Here is a 20,134-nt window from a genome sequence, read left to right on the forward strand (position 1 = left end):
TGATAGGAGTGGTGAGAATTAACCTCCTAGACTTGTTCTGGATTTTAAAGGAGGCTTTCAGTTCTTTCCCATTCACTATGATGTTGGTTTTGTGTTTGTCAAATATAGCCTTTTTTATGTTGAGATAAGATTCTTTTATCCCTAGTTTCTTCAGTGTTTTTTAAAAATATTTATTTTTAAATTTTAGATGGACACAATATCTCTATTTTATTTTTATGTGGTGCTAAGGATTGAACTCAGTACCTCACGCATGCTAGGTGAGCCCTCCTCCATTTGAGCCACAACCCTAGCCCTCTTCAGTGTTTTTATCATGTACAGATGCTGAATTTTGTCAAAGACTTTCTCTGAAACTATTGATATGACTGTGATATTTATATGAATCACATTTATTGATTTGTATGTTAATCCATTTCTGTATCCCTTGAATAAAACCAAATTGGTCATGATGTATATTCTTTTTAATATGTTTTTAATATAATGAATATTTTATTAAGTATTTTTGCATCTAAGTTCATCAGAGTTATAGGTTTATAATTTTATTTTCTTTATGTGCCCTTTTCTGATTTGATATCAGGGTGATATCAAATATCAAATATCAGGGTGAAATCAGACTTCCCAGAATGAATTTGGAAGTATTCCATCCATTTCCATTTCATGAAATAATTTGAGGAGCATTTGGCATTAGTTCTTTAAATATTTGATGAAATACAGTTGAGAATTCATCTGGCCTTGAGCTTTTCTTTGTTGGAAAGCCTTTTATTACTGTTTCTGTCTCATTAGTTATTATTGGTCTCTTTAGGTTTTCTGTATCTTCCTGGTTTGACTTTGATGTATGTCTAGAAATGTATGCATTTCTCCTCAGATTTCCAGTTTTTTGGTATGTAAGTTTTCAGAATAGTCTTTAATGATCCTCTGGATTTCTGTGACATTGTAGTAATTTCTCCTATTTAAAAAATTTAATTGTATTAATTCGTGTCTTCTCTTTTTTTCTTTTGGTTGTTTGACTAAGGATTTCTCTATCTTGTTTATCTTTCCAAAGAAACAGCTCTTTGTTTTATTAATACTTTGTAAGTTTTTATTCTCTAATTGATTTTGGCTCTTATTTTCATTATTTCCTTCCGTTTACTGGTTTTGAATTTGTTTTGTTCTTGCTTTTCTAGGGACTTGAGAAGTATCTGTAGGTTGTTTATTTGGGATCTTTATGGTTTTCTTAAGTAGGCATTCATACCTATGAATTTTTTTCTTAGAACTGCCTTCATAGTGTCCCAAAGGTTTTGGCATGTTGGGTAACTATTTTCACTTGATTTCAAAAAATTTTTCAACTTTTCTCTGATTTCTTCTTTAACTAACTTATCATTCAAAAGTGTATTGTTTGATCTCCAAATGTTTGACTAGTTTCTGTAGGTTACTCCACCTGGTGGGTACTGACTTCTAATTTCATTCCATTATGAAATTTTATAAATTTGTATTAAAATTATATAAAATTTCACTCCATTATAATTTTATACATATATAGTTAAATATGTGTGCATGCATGTGTGTGTATGTATGTACGTATATGTGAGAGTGTGTGTGTGTGTGTGTATAAGAGTTGCTCTGTGACCTAAAATATAGTCTATTTTGCAGAATATTCAATGAGCAGCAGGCAGTGAATTCATCTGTTGGTTGGAATATTCTATTACATCCTCTTGATACATACTATTTTTTATACCTGGATAGAGTTTGTGTCTGAATGAGCTACTAATTGGTGGGAGAGGTATGTTGAAACCACCCAGCATTATTGCATTGAAGGCTGTTTTTAAGCCTTTTAACGTTTGCTTTATGGAATTAGGTGCACTGATGTTTGGAGCATAAATATACACTATCATTGATCTTCCTGTTGGATCATTCCTTTACCAATAGGAAATGACATTCTTTGTCTCTTCTGATGAATTTTGACTTGAAATATGATTTGTTGGATAAGAGAATAGCTAGTCCTGCTTATTTGGGGACTCAGTTTGCATGGTATATTAATTTCCTTCTTTCACTTTCAGTTTGTGGCTGTCTTTGCTTATAAGGTGAGTCTCTTGTAAACAAATGGTTGGGTTGTTTTTTATTCCATTATACTAGGCTGTGTCTTTTAAATGGAGAATTGAGACCAATTACATCAAATGCCATTAAAGAAAAATATTCATTATTCCTGCATTTTTATTTCTAAGGTTTAATTTGTTCCTGTTTCTCATTTGCTTAGCTATACCTCACATGAGATTTTTCCATTTGTGATCTCTGGTGTTTGTTCTTGATTTCTTCTCTGTGCAGTATTTTTAAAAGTCTTTTCTGTAGTACAGGCTTATCATAAAATCTTTTAGTTTCTGCATACCTTGAAAGGTTTAATTTCTACTTTGATTCTGAAGGATAGCTTTGTTGGATATACCAATCCATGTTGACAGTTACTTTCTTTCAGGGCTTAGAACACATTATTCCAAGTGCTCCTGGATTTTAAAGTCTGTGCTAATAAATCAGAATTCTGATTGGCCTGCCTGTAAATATGACATTTTTGTCTTAAGGCTTTTAAAATTCTATTCTTGCTCTCTATATTAGGCATTTTAATTATAATGAGTCATAGAAAGTTTCCTTTTTGATCTTGTCTATATGGGTTTCTGAAGGCCTCCTGAATCTGAAGGTCCATCTCATTTCCAAGGTTTGGAAATGATTTCCCTGAAGGCATTATCCATGCCGTTAGCTTGCATCTGACAACGCTCTTCAATTCCAGTGATTCTTATATTTGCTATCATAATGCTGTGCTATAATTCTTGCATATTCTAGTCATGGTTTCTTATTTTAATACTGTTCAATGTTCAAGCCTGGCTACTTTGTCTTCCAGCTCTGAGATTCTGTCTTGGGTGTGGCCTACTTGATTAGAGAGATTTTCAACTAAACATTGCATATTTGATTTACTGGGCATTTCATTTCCAATATTTTTTTTCAATATCTCAATCTCCTTATTGAATTTCTCATTCATGTCCTATACTGACTTCCTCAATTCATTCAGTTGTTTTTTTCTGTTTTCTTCAAATTCATTGATATTTTAATCATTATTTTGAATTCTTTATCAGGTATTTCACCCACTACAATATTTTTGGAGTTAGTTGCTGGTGAATTATGAACTTTAAGAGGCATCCTGTTACCTTGTTTTTTTTAATTTCTTATATTCTTGTGTTGGGTTTTACACATCTGTTAGGTGAATTTCTCTTCCATTCTTATGTGCCTTTTTAGAGCACAGTCTTCTATTGGCAAAATGTTCTTGGATAGCTTATCTTTTTCTGAATTTTTCAATATTTCCAAGTGGATTTTGTTACTAGTTTCCTTGCCTTTGAGACTTTGCTCTGGAAAGATTAAATCAACATACTCCTAGAGTCTGGCAAATACCAATTTGTGCCTTACATCTGGATTTTGGGGTCTCCTGAGAATTCTACTTGTAGGGGAGGGAAGCCAACTTTCCACAGGACTCACACACTCAACACCCAAGCTTGGAAAATGTAATCAGACTCTTCTGTTCAGCTTCCTGAACCTCTTCTGGTGGTCACATGAGCCACCAGACTCAAAGGCAATTCAAGTTATCTTTCCTGTCTAACTTTGACTTTAATCCCCTAGGTACAATTTATCTGTGCCTATTTATCTTACATTCTGCTAGCTACACCCTAGGCCACCTGGTAGGTTCTTGCTGGGACAGTATGGCAATATTTGCTATGATCTCCCAGGCTTTTGTAGCAGCAAGCTACAGTGTGGCCTCCTCAAGGTGGCACCAGTTTCAGCTCTCCACTGCCAGCGAGGAAACACAGAGCACTTTTCAAATACCAGCTCACTGTGCAGCCTCTAGTTCAGCTAAGTTCAGACTGGTTTTCTGTTGGACAGGTGTTCCCATGCCAAAATTGTCCATTTTTCTGCTGCTTGTGTGAATTTTGAACTTTAAGAGGCATCCTGTTACCCTCTGGGGTGAACTGGTGCTGCTGCCACTGCCACTGTCACCACCAGCTTGGCTTCATTGTACTAGGTCCTTTCTTGCATGCACTCAAATTTCTGGGTTTCTAAGAGTCTCTGACTGATACTGAATTTCAATGAATTACCTCTTATCTTCCTTCCTGAGAAGCAGTACTTCTGCTGCTTCAATCCCAAACCTTGGGGCAACTGGAAATCCAGCCTTTCTCTCACCTGCCATCTTGAATCTCCATCTATTCCCTTAAAGGTACATATACTGGTGAGACAAGAACAGGTAAACTAAAAAGGGCAACTTCATTCAAAAAGAGAGAAAGCAGGAAGCAAATAGTAGTCACTGGTCTGTATCAATTCTGAAATCCACCTCACCACACATTGTCAGCGAGCAGGAAACATGCCTTATTTGGGGCCCAGTTCTTCTCCCTGGAGTGCTCTATTCCACCACTGAAGCTCTCGCCTCTCCTTCTGCAATGTCTTTTCTTTTCAATAAAAACTGTCCCATGTTTACAGCTGCTTCTCAGCCTTCCTCCTGGACATAGAAAGTTGGGACCCCAGAGGCCCTTTTTCATCTTCAACTGTCTGTTCCTTGTAGACTAACCTGGCAGTACTTTTACTAGCTATGTGAGCATCCTGTGAAAATTATTTGGGTTTATTCCAGACCCCAGAAGTCACATCTACAATTCTTTCAGGCAGGCTATTGAAATCAGGCCACATGTCAAGTAACTGAGCAACTGGACAGTACTAAATTTGACACTGTTCTGAATTCTGTTAGTTTCTGGTTTTGATTTTGACTTTGCCTGTTCCTAGATAACTGATTCCACACTACTGGTGGCTATGTAGAACGTGGGTTTTGATATGATCAGCTCATTAAGAAGCTTCTACTGAGTTTGAGATGTCAGAGATGGGCATAAGAGGAAACAGAGAACAGTGCACTTAATGGGCCTCTTGTTTGGATTTGTTTTATATCTTTAGCAATATGGGATCTTCTAGATATTCTTCCTGGTTTATCCTAAAACTATAGCCTATTATATATTTACTTATAAGGGGTCCAATGTTGTGAAAATGTAATTTCTATAACAAATACAAAATGAAATCTCTAGCAACCTTTATTTGGTTTCTGGAGATGAATAAATGGTTCCAAATTAATGTCCCCTCATAGCTCTTTATGTAAGAGTAAAAAAGGGAGAAAGAAATTTTTATCATTTCCAGCCAGACAAATTGGCTCAGAAAAATGAAGTTTCTAAAAGTCATATAAACCAAGAATTAATGATTCCTTAAAATATAATCAAATCCAATCTTTAAAAAAATGATATAATTATAAGGTATATGGACAATTAAAAAATGTTCTTCCAAAGTCAAAAGAAAAATAACAAAAATTATATAGACCCTCAGCAGTAATGCTTCCTTAACCGATCTAACAGGACTTAATTATATGGTTTTGTCTTATGACGTAGGAAACATTCTTAAGAACTACAGAGGCCTCTATTTCTACCTTACAATATTTCACAATTAGCTCCTCTAAGTGTGATAAAATGTCCATTTTATAAACAGGAAATACATTTTAGGCAGTTTTACATATTTTGTTTACCTTGCAGAGTTTGATTTCCTACACAAAAACTTGTCTTAAAATCTAGTGAAGTGGGGGATCTTCACTTGTAGCTGTGCTAGAGTAACTGAGATCAGATTTGTCTACTCACCCTGCATTAGGAACTGAACAAATGGATTAAACATGTGATCAAAATTATTTCCAGGAAAAAACCCTCAATGATCCTTAAGACGACAAAATCCAAAACTCAGCAACATAAAAACCATAACATTAGGCAATTAAGTACAAAATTAACATACCAAGTAACTAGAAAATGTGACCTAGTAACCTGAAAAAAAAAAAAAACTATTAACAGAAAAGCAAAAACCTAAAATGACATATGATGAAATTAGCAAAAGGACTAAAAAGAATGATTATAAAGACAACCAACATTTTATCTTAAAGGAAATACAAAATTAAATCTGACAATGAAGATAAATGAAGGTATACTATATGATGTAAAACAGCCTTGATAGGAAGGGAGTGGGGAGGGAGGGCAGGTAGGCAGGCAGGCAGGCAGGCAGGCAGACAGACAGACAGACAGACAGAGATGAAGGAAACACTGCAATGCCATGTGGACAAGTACTGAAGACAGGCGATGGATAGAGGGTATACTCATGCACTGAGGCTTCCTTCCAGAACAAAATACCACAGACTGGGTAGCTTACAAAGCAGAAATTGATCTTCTCCCAGTTCTGGAGAATGCAGTGTGCGTCCAGGGTGCCAGCACGGCTGGGTTCTGGTGAGGGCTCTCTTCTTGGTCTGCAGATGGCTGCCTCCTGGCTGTGTATCCACATGGCCTTTCCTCTGAGAGTCCATCAGAAAGACATCGCCTCTTCCTTTAAGACCATCCACTCTATTGGATTAGGACTCTGCTCCAATAAACCTATTAGACTTTAACTCCTAAAAGCCCCACTCAACCACGTGGAGGGTATTAGTTTCAAGATACGAATTTGGGGAGGATATAATTCAGTTATATAGAACGAATTTGTTATATCGTTATTTCTGGAATTTTACATATTTGAAAACGTTCATGAAATTTAAAAGTATCTTCTGCCATCTGTTTGCACTTTTTTAAGAGATAATTCTCCTTATAAGAAAATTCTGGGAGCCTCTATAGGTCCCTTGTATCATTAAAGATATGTGTTTACCTATTACAAAGCCCCGTTCAAGATAATAAAGCTTTAAGTTGGCTTTCATGTCAGAATTTTCTACTTTCCTTCCAGTTGTTGGAAATACTATAGTTTAAAACTGTAACATTCTCCTTTTCTGTATCTTCCCTCAAAATCCATCTAAAGGTGGCTTTAGCTTCTATCAGTACTGACCTGTGGGGGAAGGGGACAAGTTTTACCTGAATCAGAACCATTGGAAGGCTGGGGTTGTAGCTCTGTGGTAGAGCACTTGCCTGGCATGTGTGAGACACTGGGTTCAATGCTCAGCACCACATATAAGTAAATAAAATAAAGGTCCATTGACAACTAAAAAATATTAAAAAAAAAAAAAAAAAGAACCATTGGAAATCGGCCTGGAGCTTTCTGGGCTCCTTCTGCTGTGGTTCCTTTGACGAAGGCAGGCCACTGGAATTCCTTCCCCAACAGGAGATCAATGGCACTGCCCTAGCCTCCTGCTGAGACCTCCCTGCTCCTACAGAGGGCACTATTGCATAGGCCCAATAAAAACCTACCTTTGCCAGCTCACGCTCCTGTGATCCATTTCTGGCCGGTGGAAAATCCTCATTCTTCCTTCTGTCCACATGCTGCATTACATTAGAGCAGCAGCCCTCTCTGAGTCCTCACCAATGTATCAGCCTGTGTATTAGTTTCCCATTACTTCAGTAACAGGTGTATTTTATGCTTTTGGAGATCAGTACCTGCAATCAGTTTAATAGGGGTAAAATGTGAAAGAACAGGTCCCTTCGCATTTCTCCCGTACAATTAGCACTTGGCACTTTCCTCTTTTGGCACCCTGAGATTCACTGCATGGGCACCTCAGCTGACACTAAAGCAGGGGAATTCCATTCTAACATCCTGCACATAACTATTTCACTAAAGTAGAAATAGGAAATCATAAATGGATCTTCATGAATAGCTAAATTCTTAAAACATGTCTTCTATGTCATGAGAGAATGTATTTGATGAATCAAAGAATTTCAATATTCAAAGGTGAATATTAAATGAATAACATTGTATAGAACACAAAAATACTTCCAGGAGAGTATTTTTGCTTCTGAATAGCTTTTCAGTCTTCATTATACTGTTCCTTCTTAAATTAAAAACTATCATTCAACCAATCTCCTGTTCATATGAAAAAGAATAATTTTAGCTAGAGAGTAAACTTCACCTGCAAAATATTAAAAGCACATATGAGGTTGACAGGCTATATTTGCCTAGAGAAATGCATTTCTTTATTCTTAAATCCCTCTCTACTAAATCACTTTTAAATGATCATTTTAAAAATTCATAAAATTATTATGCAATCAATTATATACACAGTATTATCCAACATTTTTACTCTAATAACAAAAATTAATGTTTTATCCAAAAAAAGAAATCCATCACTTGATTGGCAATCTGGAGTATTTCATTCATCAAACACTGAAATCAGACATCTTTGAGAACGTGCCAAAAAATGAGACAGAACTAGATTATTAGTTCAAATTATTTTTGGATGCAAGTAAAAGAAATCATTCCTGGATTTAATGACAGCCTTCCTTAAAAAAAAAAAAAAAAGTGAGGGATTCATTGTAGAGTGCATGTGACAGAACCCACAAGTAGAGAATGCAACTAGAACTCAGGAACTTTCTAACACTAAGCACTAAAAAGATCTTGGGATTCTTTTTTGGTTTCTGTTGCCTCTAATGTTCTGCATTAAACAGTTCATGGCAGAATATATCACAGCCAAATGGATACTAAATTTCTAAATTATAATTTAACCACTAAAGAGACTTCTTAGTTTAAATAACCAGGGTTATTTATTCTATTTGCTTTATTCAATCCCAGAAGTGGCACCTATAAGGAATACATTCAATGTTTTATTTCTCATTGGGGATAATCAAAAAAGTATATAAAAAGTCAACCACCAAACCAATATAGTCATAAACTCACAGAGGAGACAAAGGCCCAGGCCACTGCTAATAAACTTCCCTGTTCTCTACCCCTAACGTGTGGATTTTATACCTGTGGACGTCACATGTTGAGGTTCTCAGCTTTATCTGGTTGAAAATTTAAAAAGAAATCCCATTTACAATAACATCAAAAATAATAAAATATCTAAGAATAAACTTAACCAAGGAAATGAAAGATTTGTACACTGAAAACTGCAAGACATTGATTAAAGAAATTAGAAACACAAATGGGAAGACACACCTGCCCATGGCCTGGAAAGCTTAATATTAAGATGTCAACATGAACCAAAGGGATCAACAGATTCAATGTAATCCCTACCAAAATCCCAATGGCTTCTTCTTTTTTATTTTTACCTGCAGAAAACAGAAATCCTTATCCTAAAATTCATAGAATCCCAAGAGATACCAAATAGCCAAAGCAATTATTGGCTGAACTTTAATCTCCCCAAATTAACATACTAAAGCCCTAAATTCCAGTACCTCCAAATGCAAGGCTTTTGGAGATAAGACCATTAAGGAGGTGACCAAATTAAAATAATTAATGTCTTTCAGGCAGCCCCAATCCAATTTAATAGTGTCCTTATAAGAAGCAACTGGGACAAAGAGGGACACCAGGGATGTGAGTGCAGAGGATACGCCACAGAGGACACAGCAAGACAGTGGCCATCTGAAGCCAGAGAAAGGCTTCAGGAGAAAACATCTGCTGACACCTTGAACCTTTGGTCTACAAAGGTTCTTTGTAGGTCTGCTTTTTTAAGCCATCCAGACCTTAGTGTTTTCCTAGAATAGTTATGGCAAACTAGGATAGCAACCTTTAAAAAGAAGAAAAACCTGGAGAGATCCCATTTCCTAATTCCAAACCTGCTACAAACCTTCAGTACTGGCATAAAAACAGATACAGGATCTTGTGTCTTACCTAATTCAAACCATAAACATTAATTTGAGGTGGGCCACAGATCTAAATGTGAGTGAAATCAAGAATATAAGAACATATCTTCAGGGCTGGGGTTGTGGCTCAGCTGTAGAGAGCTTGCCTAGCACATGTGAAGCCCTGAGTTCGATCCTCAGCACCACATAAAAATAAATAAAGATATTGTGTCCAACTACAACTAAAAAATGAATATTATAAAAAAATGAACATATCTTCACAACTTCATGGTTAGCAATGACTTCTTAAATAGGAGATACACAGCCCTAACTATAAAATTAAAAAATGAATGTGCTGAACCTCATATAAAAATTAAGAACTGTTGTTTAGCAAAACACAATATTAAGAGCTTAAAAAGGCAAGCCAGAGACTGGCAGAAATATCTAAAATCGAGATATCTGATCAAGGAAGGTCTTCTATAAGAAAAAAAAAAAAAAAAGACTGACAACCCCATTTTTATTTTTATTTTATTATTATTTGTTTGGTACTAGAAATTGAACCCAGGGACATTTAACACCTGAGCCACATCCCTAGCCTTTTTCTGTATTTTATTTAGAGCCAGGATCTCACTGAGTTGCTTAGAGCCTTGCTAAGTTGCTGAGGCTGGCTTTGAACTCATGATCTCCTGCCTCAGCCTCCAGAGCTGCTGGAATTACAGGAATGGGCCACTGTATCTGGCTCTGACAACCCATTTTAAAGAGGCACCTTACAAGAGAGAATATCCAATTGGTCAATAAGAATATAAAAAGGTACACAACTTCATCAACCATCAGGGAAATGCAAACCAAAGCCAAAGAGACATTCTACTTCTATCAGATATGGTGAGGTTCAAAGTAGCTAAAGCTTCAAACACAGCTAGTGGGAGTGGCTCAGCCATTTTGACTAAGTCTACATCCTACAACTTCAGTATATATACAAGAGAATTGACCAGGTCCACTAACACCAAATATAAGAATGTTCAATACAGGAGAATAGAAACTAAAATAGCCACAAGAGGAATCACTACACAGCAGCAGAAAAAGAACTAACCCCTGATACACAGCATGAATAAATAGCATAATGTTAACAAAAATACCAAATACACACAGAGTTGCTTCTACCTATAAAATGTATAAACCAAAGGTAAATTAATATGTGGAATGGAGGTTAGGATGGTGGTTAGTTTGGAAGACAATTAGAAGGAGTCACAGGGATCTTTCTAGAGTGCTGACAATATCCTATAACTTCATCTAGGTATTACATAAATGATTCTTTACTTGCGTGATAGTTCAATAAGATATACACATATTTGTGCATTTTATTGTATATTAAATAATAAAATTATTTTAAAAAACAGCCACAAGGCAATCTATTTTTTAACAGATTGAATAAATTATAGGTCCAGTGCTTAGCCATTACTCTGAACAAATCAAATCTTCAGGAAATGAGCTTCTAATATAATCATTTTTAATACAACTATTAAAGATATAGATTATTAAATTACACAATAATTTTTCATGTACTCACTGAATTCTTTGCAATACCCCATCAAAATACCAACTGCATTAGCGTTCTCCAAAGACAAAGATAATATATGTAATCAAAAGGAAATCAGTTCACATGATTATGAAGGCTGAGAAGTCTCAATCTGCCTTCCGCAAGCTAGAAACCCAGGAAGCTCATGTAAATCCCAGTCGAAGGCAGAGGACAGATGTTCTAACTCACGCAGGCAGGCAGGCAGGCAAATTTCCCCTTCCTCCACTTTTGTTCAGTTCAGATCCTCAGTAGATGGGATGTTTGGGATGTTACCCAGCTTCACTGGGGAGGACAATCTACTTTACAAAGCCTACTTCACTCAAATGCTAACTTCCTCTGGAAACAGCCTCAGAGACACACCAGGAAACAATGTTTAATCCAGGCACAATGACTCATCCTGACACATAAAATTAACCATTAGGAGTCTACCGTTGTCTACTTGGCATCATGTGCATCTCCTTAAACCTTTCTTAATCTCCACATACAGTCAATAAGATCATAATTCCACATAACATGATGTATTCATCCTGCATACAACCAAAAAATGTACTCACCTTTCCCCAGAAGAGGAAGGGTAAAATTAATAATACATACATACTTTTATATAAAGTCAGTCAACAAGGGAATAAGAATACAAAGGTATTTGCAGTGTATGTGTACACATAAACATATCCATAACAAAAATCAGGAAATATTTACAATTATAATCCTCATTTCCGTAACTGGCCACATGGTTATTGCTGTCATTTATAAGTACTTTCTTCTAGTACTGTGTTATTCAGCTTTTTGTCACTGTGACAAAATACCTGAGAAAAAAATCACTACAAAGCGAGAAATTTATTTTGGCTCAGTTTCAGAAGTTTCATTCAGTCAATGGATGGCTGACTCCATTGCTATGAACCTGTGCTGAGGCAGAGTAGTACTGTGGGAGAGGGCATGGTAAAGCACAGCTGCTCACCCACAGAAGCCAGAAGCAATGAGAGAGACAGACAGACAGACATAGGCAAGAGACACACAGACATAGAGGGGAGTGGGTAGTTAGAGACAATATGGTCTCCGTGGATGTGACCCCAAGAACTGACTCTCTTCAACTAGGTCCCACCTCCTATGATTTCCACCACCTCCAACTGGTCCATTCAGCCATGAATCCATCAGTGATTCATCCATCTAATAGATTAGAGCCCTCATCACCTAATCACTTCTCCAAATCCCACCTCTGGGATCACTAACACAAGGAACGAAGCCTACACAAGAGCCTTTGGGGGCTACTACAAATAAAAAACCATAAAAAATACCCATTCTAATTCCTGTTGCCTTCTATAAGCATCTCAACCTACTGTGGTTATTCCATGAGGTGACTCAAACTTTCCTTCCCAAAGAGGCTCAACCATTAGTAGTCTCCACTGGGTTGGTTTTAGTTTGCTATTGAGCATCAATCATAGGGCATAGTACTACTAAGAGATGCCCCAAGCGTATTCCAGACATAAACTTCTTTATTTCCACTGTGGAATACTAATCCAGTTTCTTCTTGGTAGTCAGCACCAGCCACTGCAGCCAGCACAGTAACTGCCTTTGTCTGTTGATTCAAAGGCTAGGCTTCTGTGGGCAAAGAAGGCAGAGAGCTGTCCTCATCTGCAATTCAGTAGAATCACGGTTGTTTCCTGAGGCATGAATTTCTCCCTCTGGAAGATGTCCAGGCCAGGAAAGCATAAGATCACAGGAACAGAAAGCAACCATGTTACCAGTGATCACTGGGGTTAGTAATGAGCGTTACCACTCCCATTTGGAGGGCAGAACCACTCCCATTTGGAGGGCAGAGCTCCAAACCAGATTAGCATCAATTCTTAGGTGTGATGGGAGTTCAGAAGACTATCCTACACCTACTCCACCAGTGCTTTTGAAAGTACCCAACTTGTTTGGCTTAGGTCTTCAGTGAGAATTTTACCTCAGGATAAATATCTCACCCATATCTAATTTGTATAATATTTTGATGAGATCATAGAATTGATACTGAAATGAAGATTTGAGGGCTGGTGGAAGGGAATGCATGCGTTTTTTAAACACTTATTTATGTATATATCTTTAGTTTTTTTAGGCGGACACATTATTTTGTTTTTATGTGGTGCTGAGGATCGAACCCAGTGCCTCATGCATGCTAGGCCAGCACTCTACCACTGAGTCACAACCCCAGCCCAAGGGAATAAATGCATTTTATATATGTAAAGAGACACAAATGTGGGGAAGAATAAGCACAGACTACTATGGACTCAATGTCCCCTTCCAAAATTTCTGTATTGAAACCCTAATTTCTAACGTGATACTTGGAGGGATTTTTGGTAAATAGGACATCAGAGTGGAACCCTCAAAATGGGATTAGTGCCCTTGTAAGTAGAGACATGAGAGATGATCTCTCTACCATGTGAAGAATCAGCAAGAAATGTCACAAGCCAGGAAGAGCCCTCACCAGGACCCAACCATGCTGGCACCCTGATCTTGGACTTCAAACCTCCATAACAGTTACAAATATATTTCCCAATCTATAGCTCTTTTACCATAGCATCCGAAGGTGTGAGACATCAACATATAATTTTCAAACTACCTCGCATTTCCATGGAATCCATATGGTTCAGAACTTAAAGGTTAGATTTTAAAATTTTAGTTAAAGACCAGGTGGGAATAAAACTCAGTTGTACATTCCAGCCATCTATTTGTGTGGCAATCTGTTTCTTTATTTACCAACCCATCTGAACACAGTGCTAGACTACATTCCCTAACTTGGTTTGCAGTCAAGTGTGGCCCCAGTGGCATTCTATCCAATGGCCTGTAGGTAGAAATAACATGTCATCTCCAGGACTGGCTCAGAAAACCTTCCTATGTGCAAATCCTCCATTCTGAGAAAGGACCTAGAGGAAGGTAGAGTCACAAAATGCAAGAAGCCTGGGTGAGATGCGCTGCCATGTTAAGAGGATACATGCCAGACTTTATTACTTCAGAGAGAAACTTCTATTGTTAAGGCCCTGAAATACGGCTTTTTTTTTTTTTTTAAAAGCCACAGTTCACCCACACTCAACATGGAAGTTAAAAAAACAAAATAAAATCTTCACTAAGCAGTAAAAATTGTCAGTCATAGTTGACTACTAAACTTAACATTTTTACCATTTATAAAAGAATGTATACTGACAAGGAAACACCCTATTTAGTGCTTATGCTTTCATATGAATGTGTTCCTGAATAGTATTCAACCTGAGTTGGTACTTGTGACTTCCAGATCTGCAAGCAATCAGACCTTGCAAATGTATTTCCTCATTTGAACACTCTAAAGTTATCTGTAAAAATCTTCATCAGTATTATATGCCAAGACAGAGTGAGGACAATGATAATTGAAGATTTTATCAGCTGCATTGTTTACATTTTTACAACAATCTGCATCTAAAGAGTCCTTTGGAAATATTCTGAACTTTCTGAAGATAACCTAGAATACTCTGATAAAGGTCTTCATCAGTATCTTCTCAAAGCAGATGGCAGTGGCAGAAAATGGACTAAAGCAGATGGCAGCAGCAGATAATGGATTAAACACATACATACACATTTTCTCTTTTCTTCTATCATTTTATAAATAGGACTCATTGAGAAGGTCAATGTCTCCAGCAACATAAAAAGTCTTATGATCTAAAATCTAATGTGATTTGGCCGAAAACTAACCCTGAGCACTCAATTCCATAAGAAAAGGGAGTGGCTGGCAGTGATTGTGTAAATGGAAACTTCTTAATACTAGGGTCCTGTAAGTTCACACTCAGTGTTCACCTCTCAGCCTCTGGTATCCATGGTGTAAGGACATCATCTCATACGGAGCTGGGTACCCATGCAGAGAAGGAGAGCAAGGCCAAGACCAGTCAGTTACAGTGACTAAGTTAATACACGCTGTTCAAGTTTGTGCTTATCATTAAATGTGCCTCTTTCCCAGGATCCTCATTAGCTAGAAGCCTCCAAGTGGCCAATAAGAGACATGGCTGTAAGGGAAGGACCTAGTTAAGTTAGAAAGAGGATTCAAGAGTTAATACCAATTCTTTAAAAAAAAAAAAAAAAAAAGTCTTCTTACCTGATTGTAATTTCATCTTTATCTAAGACAAGTAATAGACAGTCAAACTTTTAGGATTAACAGATTACAAACAATTATAAAATATTCCTTGAGGTATTTGCTTTGTTTGTAAAGATTAAACTCTTTGAGTTTATTATTGCTTATATTTCAGTGAAAACAGGTGAGTTCATCCACATGGCCACTTTACTTTAAAAGTTGGGGATGATATGGCAAAATTAGCCAAAGTGATGGAATGGATTAAGTTTAGGAAATACTATATTTACAAAGGATCAGATCATCTCTCAGATGAGCCTTGGAGTAAATATAGGCATCCCTTGGCATCTGTGGGGGATCTGTTCCCCTCACAGACAGAAAAACCCACAAATGCTTTCAAGACCCAAGTAAAATGGCTCAATTTGCCTATATCCTCTGCACACACTCTTGTACTTTGAGTCAACTCTACATTACTTCTAACACCCAATCCAACATGAATGCTATTTAAGAAGCTATTACCCTCGAGTGTCTAGGGAACAATGACAAGGAGAAAAGTCTTTACATGTTCAGTAAAGACACGACTTTTAATTAATGTTTTCAATCTACAGTTTATTGAATCCATGGATGCAAACCCCACCGATATGCAGGATGACTATGTTAAATAAAATGGTCTTAGAATCTGAAAAGAAAAACAGAAGTAACATGGTATAAACTCTGGATGGCTGTTATCTACATGATTTTCCTTGATGATTTACTTGATCCCTTATGAGATGCTTTCAGTTAATTTACTTCCTCATCTTTTGTTTTCTCAACCAACTTCAGTTTGGGCATTCAGAACTCAATGTCCGAGACAAACACATCCACTTGAATATTGTTATTTCTCCATATGGAGGCCAATCAGCGTGTTGTCGTCTATATTTATATAATGTACTGAACACAGAGGTAGCTACAGTTACATGCTTATCCAAAATATCCTGAGTTACATATTAGTTGCAAACTATTAATGACCTGAATTATTTACATTTACATTAGCATATAAATCTAGTTACAAAGGTACTCATTCATAAACCTGATTTCTAATCTTAACTAAATGATAAGTCAGCATAACATGAAATTATATGAAGATGTCTATAGTATGTACATCATACACATTATATGGCATGATTAGAAAATTAACATTCATGGAATAAAAGAATAAACCTATAACCAATTATAATTCATTATAAAACTAAAACTTGAAACAACTGGGATAAGAATAAAGTTTCATGGAAGTAAAAACAACAAGCACTACAGAAACAAGGAAATGAGGTACCCAGCACAGTGGCCTCAGCATCATGAAACATGGCCCTGGTCCTGGGCTGACCTGTCCAACAACTCAGAAATCCTTCGTGTCTCAGCCATCAAACTTTTTAAGTGAGCAAAATGAATGTGCTGATTTCTAAGAAAACTGCAGTATTTGATAAGTTTACAGTTCTATGAAAAATGCAGAAATCTCAGCCAGCAATAAGCTATAAATCATAAATGGCAAAGGTCAGGGAAAACACAATGTATTATTCATATGTTATATATAAGCATCAAATTTTAATTCAATCAAATGCTAGGATGCAGAAAGTCATCACCCATCACTTTCTATGCTACAAGTAACAATATACCCTTGGACAGTTTTAGGGATTCAAGTGTTTGATTTCTTATTTAGTCCTTCCCCAACCCTGGCCCCTGTTCTTTCTGTTACTAAAGGGAAATTATGTTTAAATTAATAAATACTCATTGAATGGAGAATAATTCCAGGACAGGAAATCCCTCATGACCTAAGGAGAGGTAGGAAAGAAATGCAATAAAGATCTCTCCATGTGTACAGTTGACAAACGAGGCAGGCAGGCTAACACTGCAAAATGCAATGCAAAATAACAGAGCAAAATAAAAATAGGAATAGGAATTAAGACTTGTTCACTCCACTTCTTATTAGCTTATTGTTGTCATTTCCAAACACCACCTTACACACAATACATCAATTTACCCGAAGACCCTGGGCCAGGAAGGATATTAAATATACAAATAGCAATTAAATATACAATAGCAAATCCATTCCTTGGTTGCCTTGTTTCCCATACCCAAAAGAATTTCTCTAAAATATGAACATCTAAAAAAAGACTTGGAAGTACCAGTTTCATTACTGCAAAGAAAAATAACCCATTTCTAATGCAGTATGCTAATGAAGAGTGAACACCTCCCCGACAATGGGTGGTCCCGCAGTGCTTCCAAGAATGGCTCTCTGTAAGTGAGCACCTAATTTCTAGAATTTGAGATTTTTTGAGCTGTCTGCTTCTTTTAGAATTTTTTGAATATGTACTTTGAATCTGCCTTGATTCAAACCTTTAGACTTCTGAAAATAGATCTAAGCTGTGCAATTTTTCAGCATCTGAGAGGGAACCCCAGTGAGATTCAGGACAGGAACGGGTAAGAACTGCAGTGCCTCTATGACAACTAATGATAACTTTTGGATGAGAGCTGTTTTGCCATCAGAATGCAACTTAAAGGTCAGTATGTTAGCATGAACCTAAGGAACTTGAAGTATAAAACAAAAGCCAACAAAAGGGCCAATATTAAAGAAATCAGAAGAACTGAATTCAAACCTTACCTGGTAGCTCTTCATTTAAATTTAAGACTAACACAGCATATGCCCCCCAACCCCCCGCCACACACACACACACACACACACACACACACACACACACACACCAAAAATAATGAATAAGAAAGCTAAACCCAGGGCTTGGGATATAGCTCAGTTGGTAGAGTGCTTGCCTTGCATGCACAAAGCCCCATCCCCCCTCACCACAAAAGGGAGGGAGGGAGGGAGGGAGGGAGGGAGGGAGGGAGGGAGGGAGGGAGGGAGGGAAGGAAGGAAGGAAGGAAGGAAGGAAGGAAGGAAGGAAGGAAGGAAGGAAGGAAGGAAGGAAGGAAGACTAAACCCAAATATAAACAATTGAAAAGTCACAGAAGTGTTGAAAATATTAGTAGAAGCAAAGTGACAGTGAAAAATTTTAGGACATAGAAAGTTTTTCACACATTTTTCCATTTATAAAAATCATTGTTAGTTTTTTTAAACCTGCAGCATTTAAAACTATAAAGTCTATCAATTCAAAAATCACTTTGATTTAAATGCCATAATCTGTATAGTTAACCAATATATTTGATAACTGATTTATGTATGATTCTCATTAAAGTATCCCACAATATAAACTTCCTTAAAACAGAGCTAAATCATTTTACATAGAAAAATATTAAAATAAAAGAATGACATAATGACAAACACCTATTTATTTTATTAAATACAAGCCTGAAATGTGATAAGTAGGTATTACAGATTCAAAGAAATTACATCTCCGATTCCCAAAATGTTCTGCTGGGACTTTTTGACAAAATAAAACAATGCTTTAAAGGCTTTTTTTTTTAATTCCTAAAAAAAAAAAAAAAAAAAGGCAAGAATTTGGGGATACAACGTAAATAAAATTCAAAACTTAGAAGTTTATTCAAAATTGTTTTGAATCCCTAAGGTGGCTGTAAACAGTTTATTTCAAACGTTCATAGCTTAAAGGAATGTGAATATCACAGTTTATATTGGTTTCTGCCTAGGAAAGCCCAGCAAAGCTACACAGTAGTTTCGTGTTTCCATAATCCAGTCCTGACATTGCCAGTGCCATCGGTACCTAGCAGGGGGCCTTCCTGCCCGGTGCTTTTAACTGGTCCATTCTGAATGGCCAAGTTGAGGCCATAAGACTTCTGTTGACTTTCAAGTTCAACTACAGTTGACTTCCTTAATGCATCTTTTTTACTGCTAGTGGAAACAGGCTTTTCAAAATTACGGCTACTTTTGGGAAGTGTGCTACAAGCATCACTACTGTCTTGTTGGGGTGGGTTGTACTGCCTCTCTCTGTAGGCTAAATAAGCTCTCCGACTTCTCGAATGTCCTTCGTTGTTGCCCGGCCGACTCTTAGGCAAGCCGTTCTGCACGCTTCCCTCCACACTGGTTGGGACATCATAGGCATACTCTCTCAGGACCGTGAGTCGGCTTGCCCGGTGTCCTTTACTCCGGTTTTTGTGATGGCGGCTGGAGTGCACATTTGTCCGAAACTGCACGTCTAGAGGCGCCACGTGCATTTTAATATCATTGTCCATTGAATGTTCTGTGAGACTATTATCAAGCTGAGGTGTAGAGTTCAAAGGTAAAGAATTGGCATGGCACTGTGCCGCAGCAGCCTGCAAGTTTGTTAACTTGCAGCCTTGGGAGGAATTCTTGAAGCTTGACGCGCTTTTGTTTGTGCATGAGGACTCTGCGCTGCTATTGGTGCACTTGGGTGCCTCTCCGTTTGTCCCACTGGAGTTGGGGGGCTGGACATTGACTTGCACTGAATACGAGCTCCGTCCTGGGCAGCACGTCATGATCCACGCAAGTCTGACATCCTCCCGATTCACACAGTGGTGAACCATGATGAAGGCACTTAAGCTTAAACATGTGGCTCCAAAGAAGAAGCTAAAAACCAAGTCCAGAGGATAATACAAAGAGACCGCCAGGGCCCCGAACATCCACAGAGCGACATACAAGAGCAAAGTAAGGCTCGCCCCCAAAAGCTGAGAATGAAAAGTGTGCTCGTTTTCCAAGGCTGACGTAGAAATCAGAGACAAAGACATTGAATCCTGATGGTTTATTTCCCCATTTTCATTGGCTGCCAATCTCTGCTGCTCCTCTGGGGGCTCCTTAAGCTCATATTTGCGCTCAGGGTGTCTTTTCAACTGAATAAATATGCTTAGAAAGTACATACAGTTTACAAAAGTGATGAAGCTGGCAGGTCCGTAGAAGGCTCCCAAGGAGGGTTCCCACGCCATCCAGCAACTAGAAGAGAACAGGGAGAATCAGCTCAGAGGCTACATACT

The 20,134-nt window shown here is 37.4% G+C and overlaps 1 protein-coding gene across 1 annotated transcript in view; it reads right to left on the minus strand.

Annotated features, from left to right (window-relative positions):
- Positions 1-18,502: 18,502 nt before the first annotated feature.
- Positions 18,503-20,134, minus strand: part of Adgra3 (adhesion G protein-coupled receptor A3) — a 106,169-nt gene continuing 104,537 nt past the window's right edge. The window contains exon 19 of the mRNA XM_027937299.3: positions 18,503-20,093. Within this exon, the coding sequence (XP_027793100.3) occupies positions 18,851-20,093 (1,243 nt within the window). The 3' untranslated portion in view covers positions 18,503-18,850. The remainder of the gene's footprint in view (positions 20,094-20,134) is intronic.

This window comes from Marmota flaviventris, chromosome 7 (genome assembly GCF_047511675.1).
Source record: "Marmota flaviventris isolate mMarFla1 chromosome 7, mMarFla1.hap1, whole genome shotgun sequence".
Lineage (NCBI taxonomy): Eukaryota > Metazoa > Chordata > Mammalia > Rodentia > Sciuridae > Marmota > Marmota flaviventris.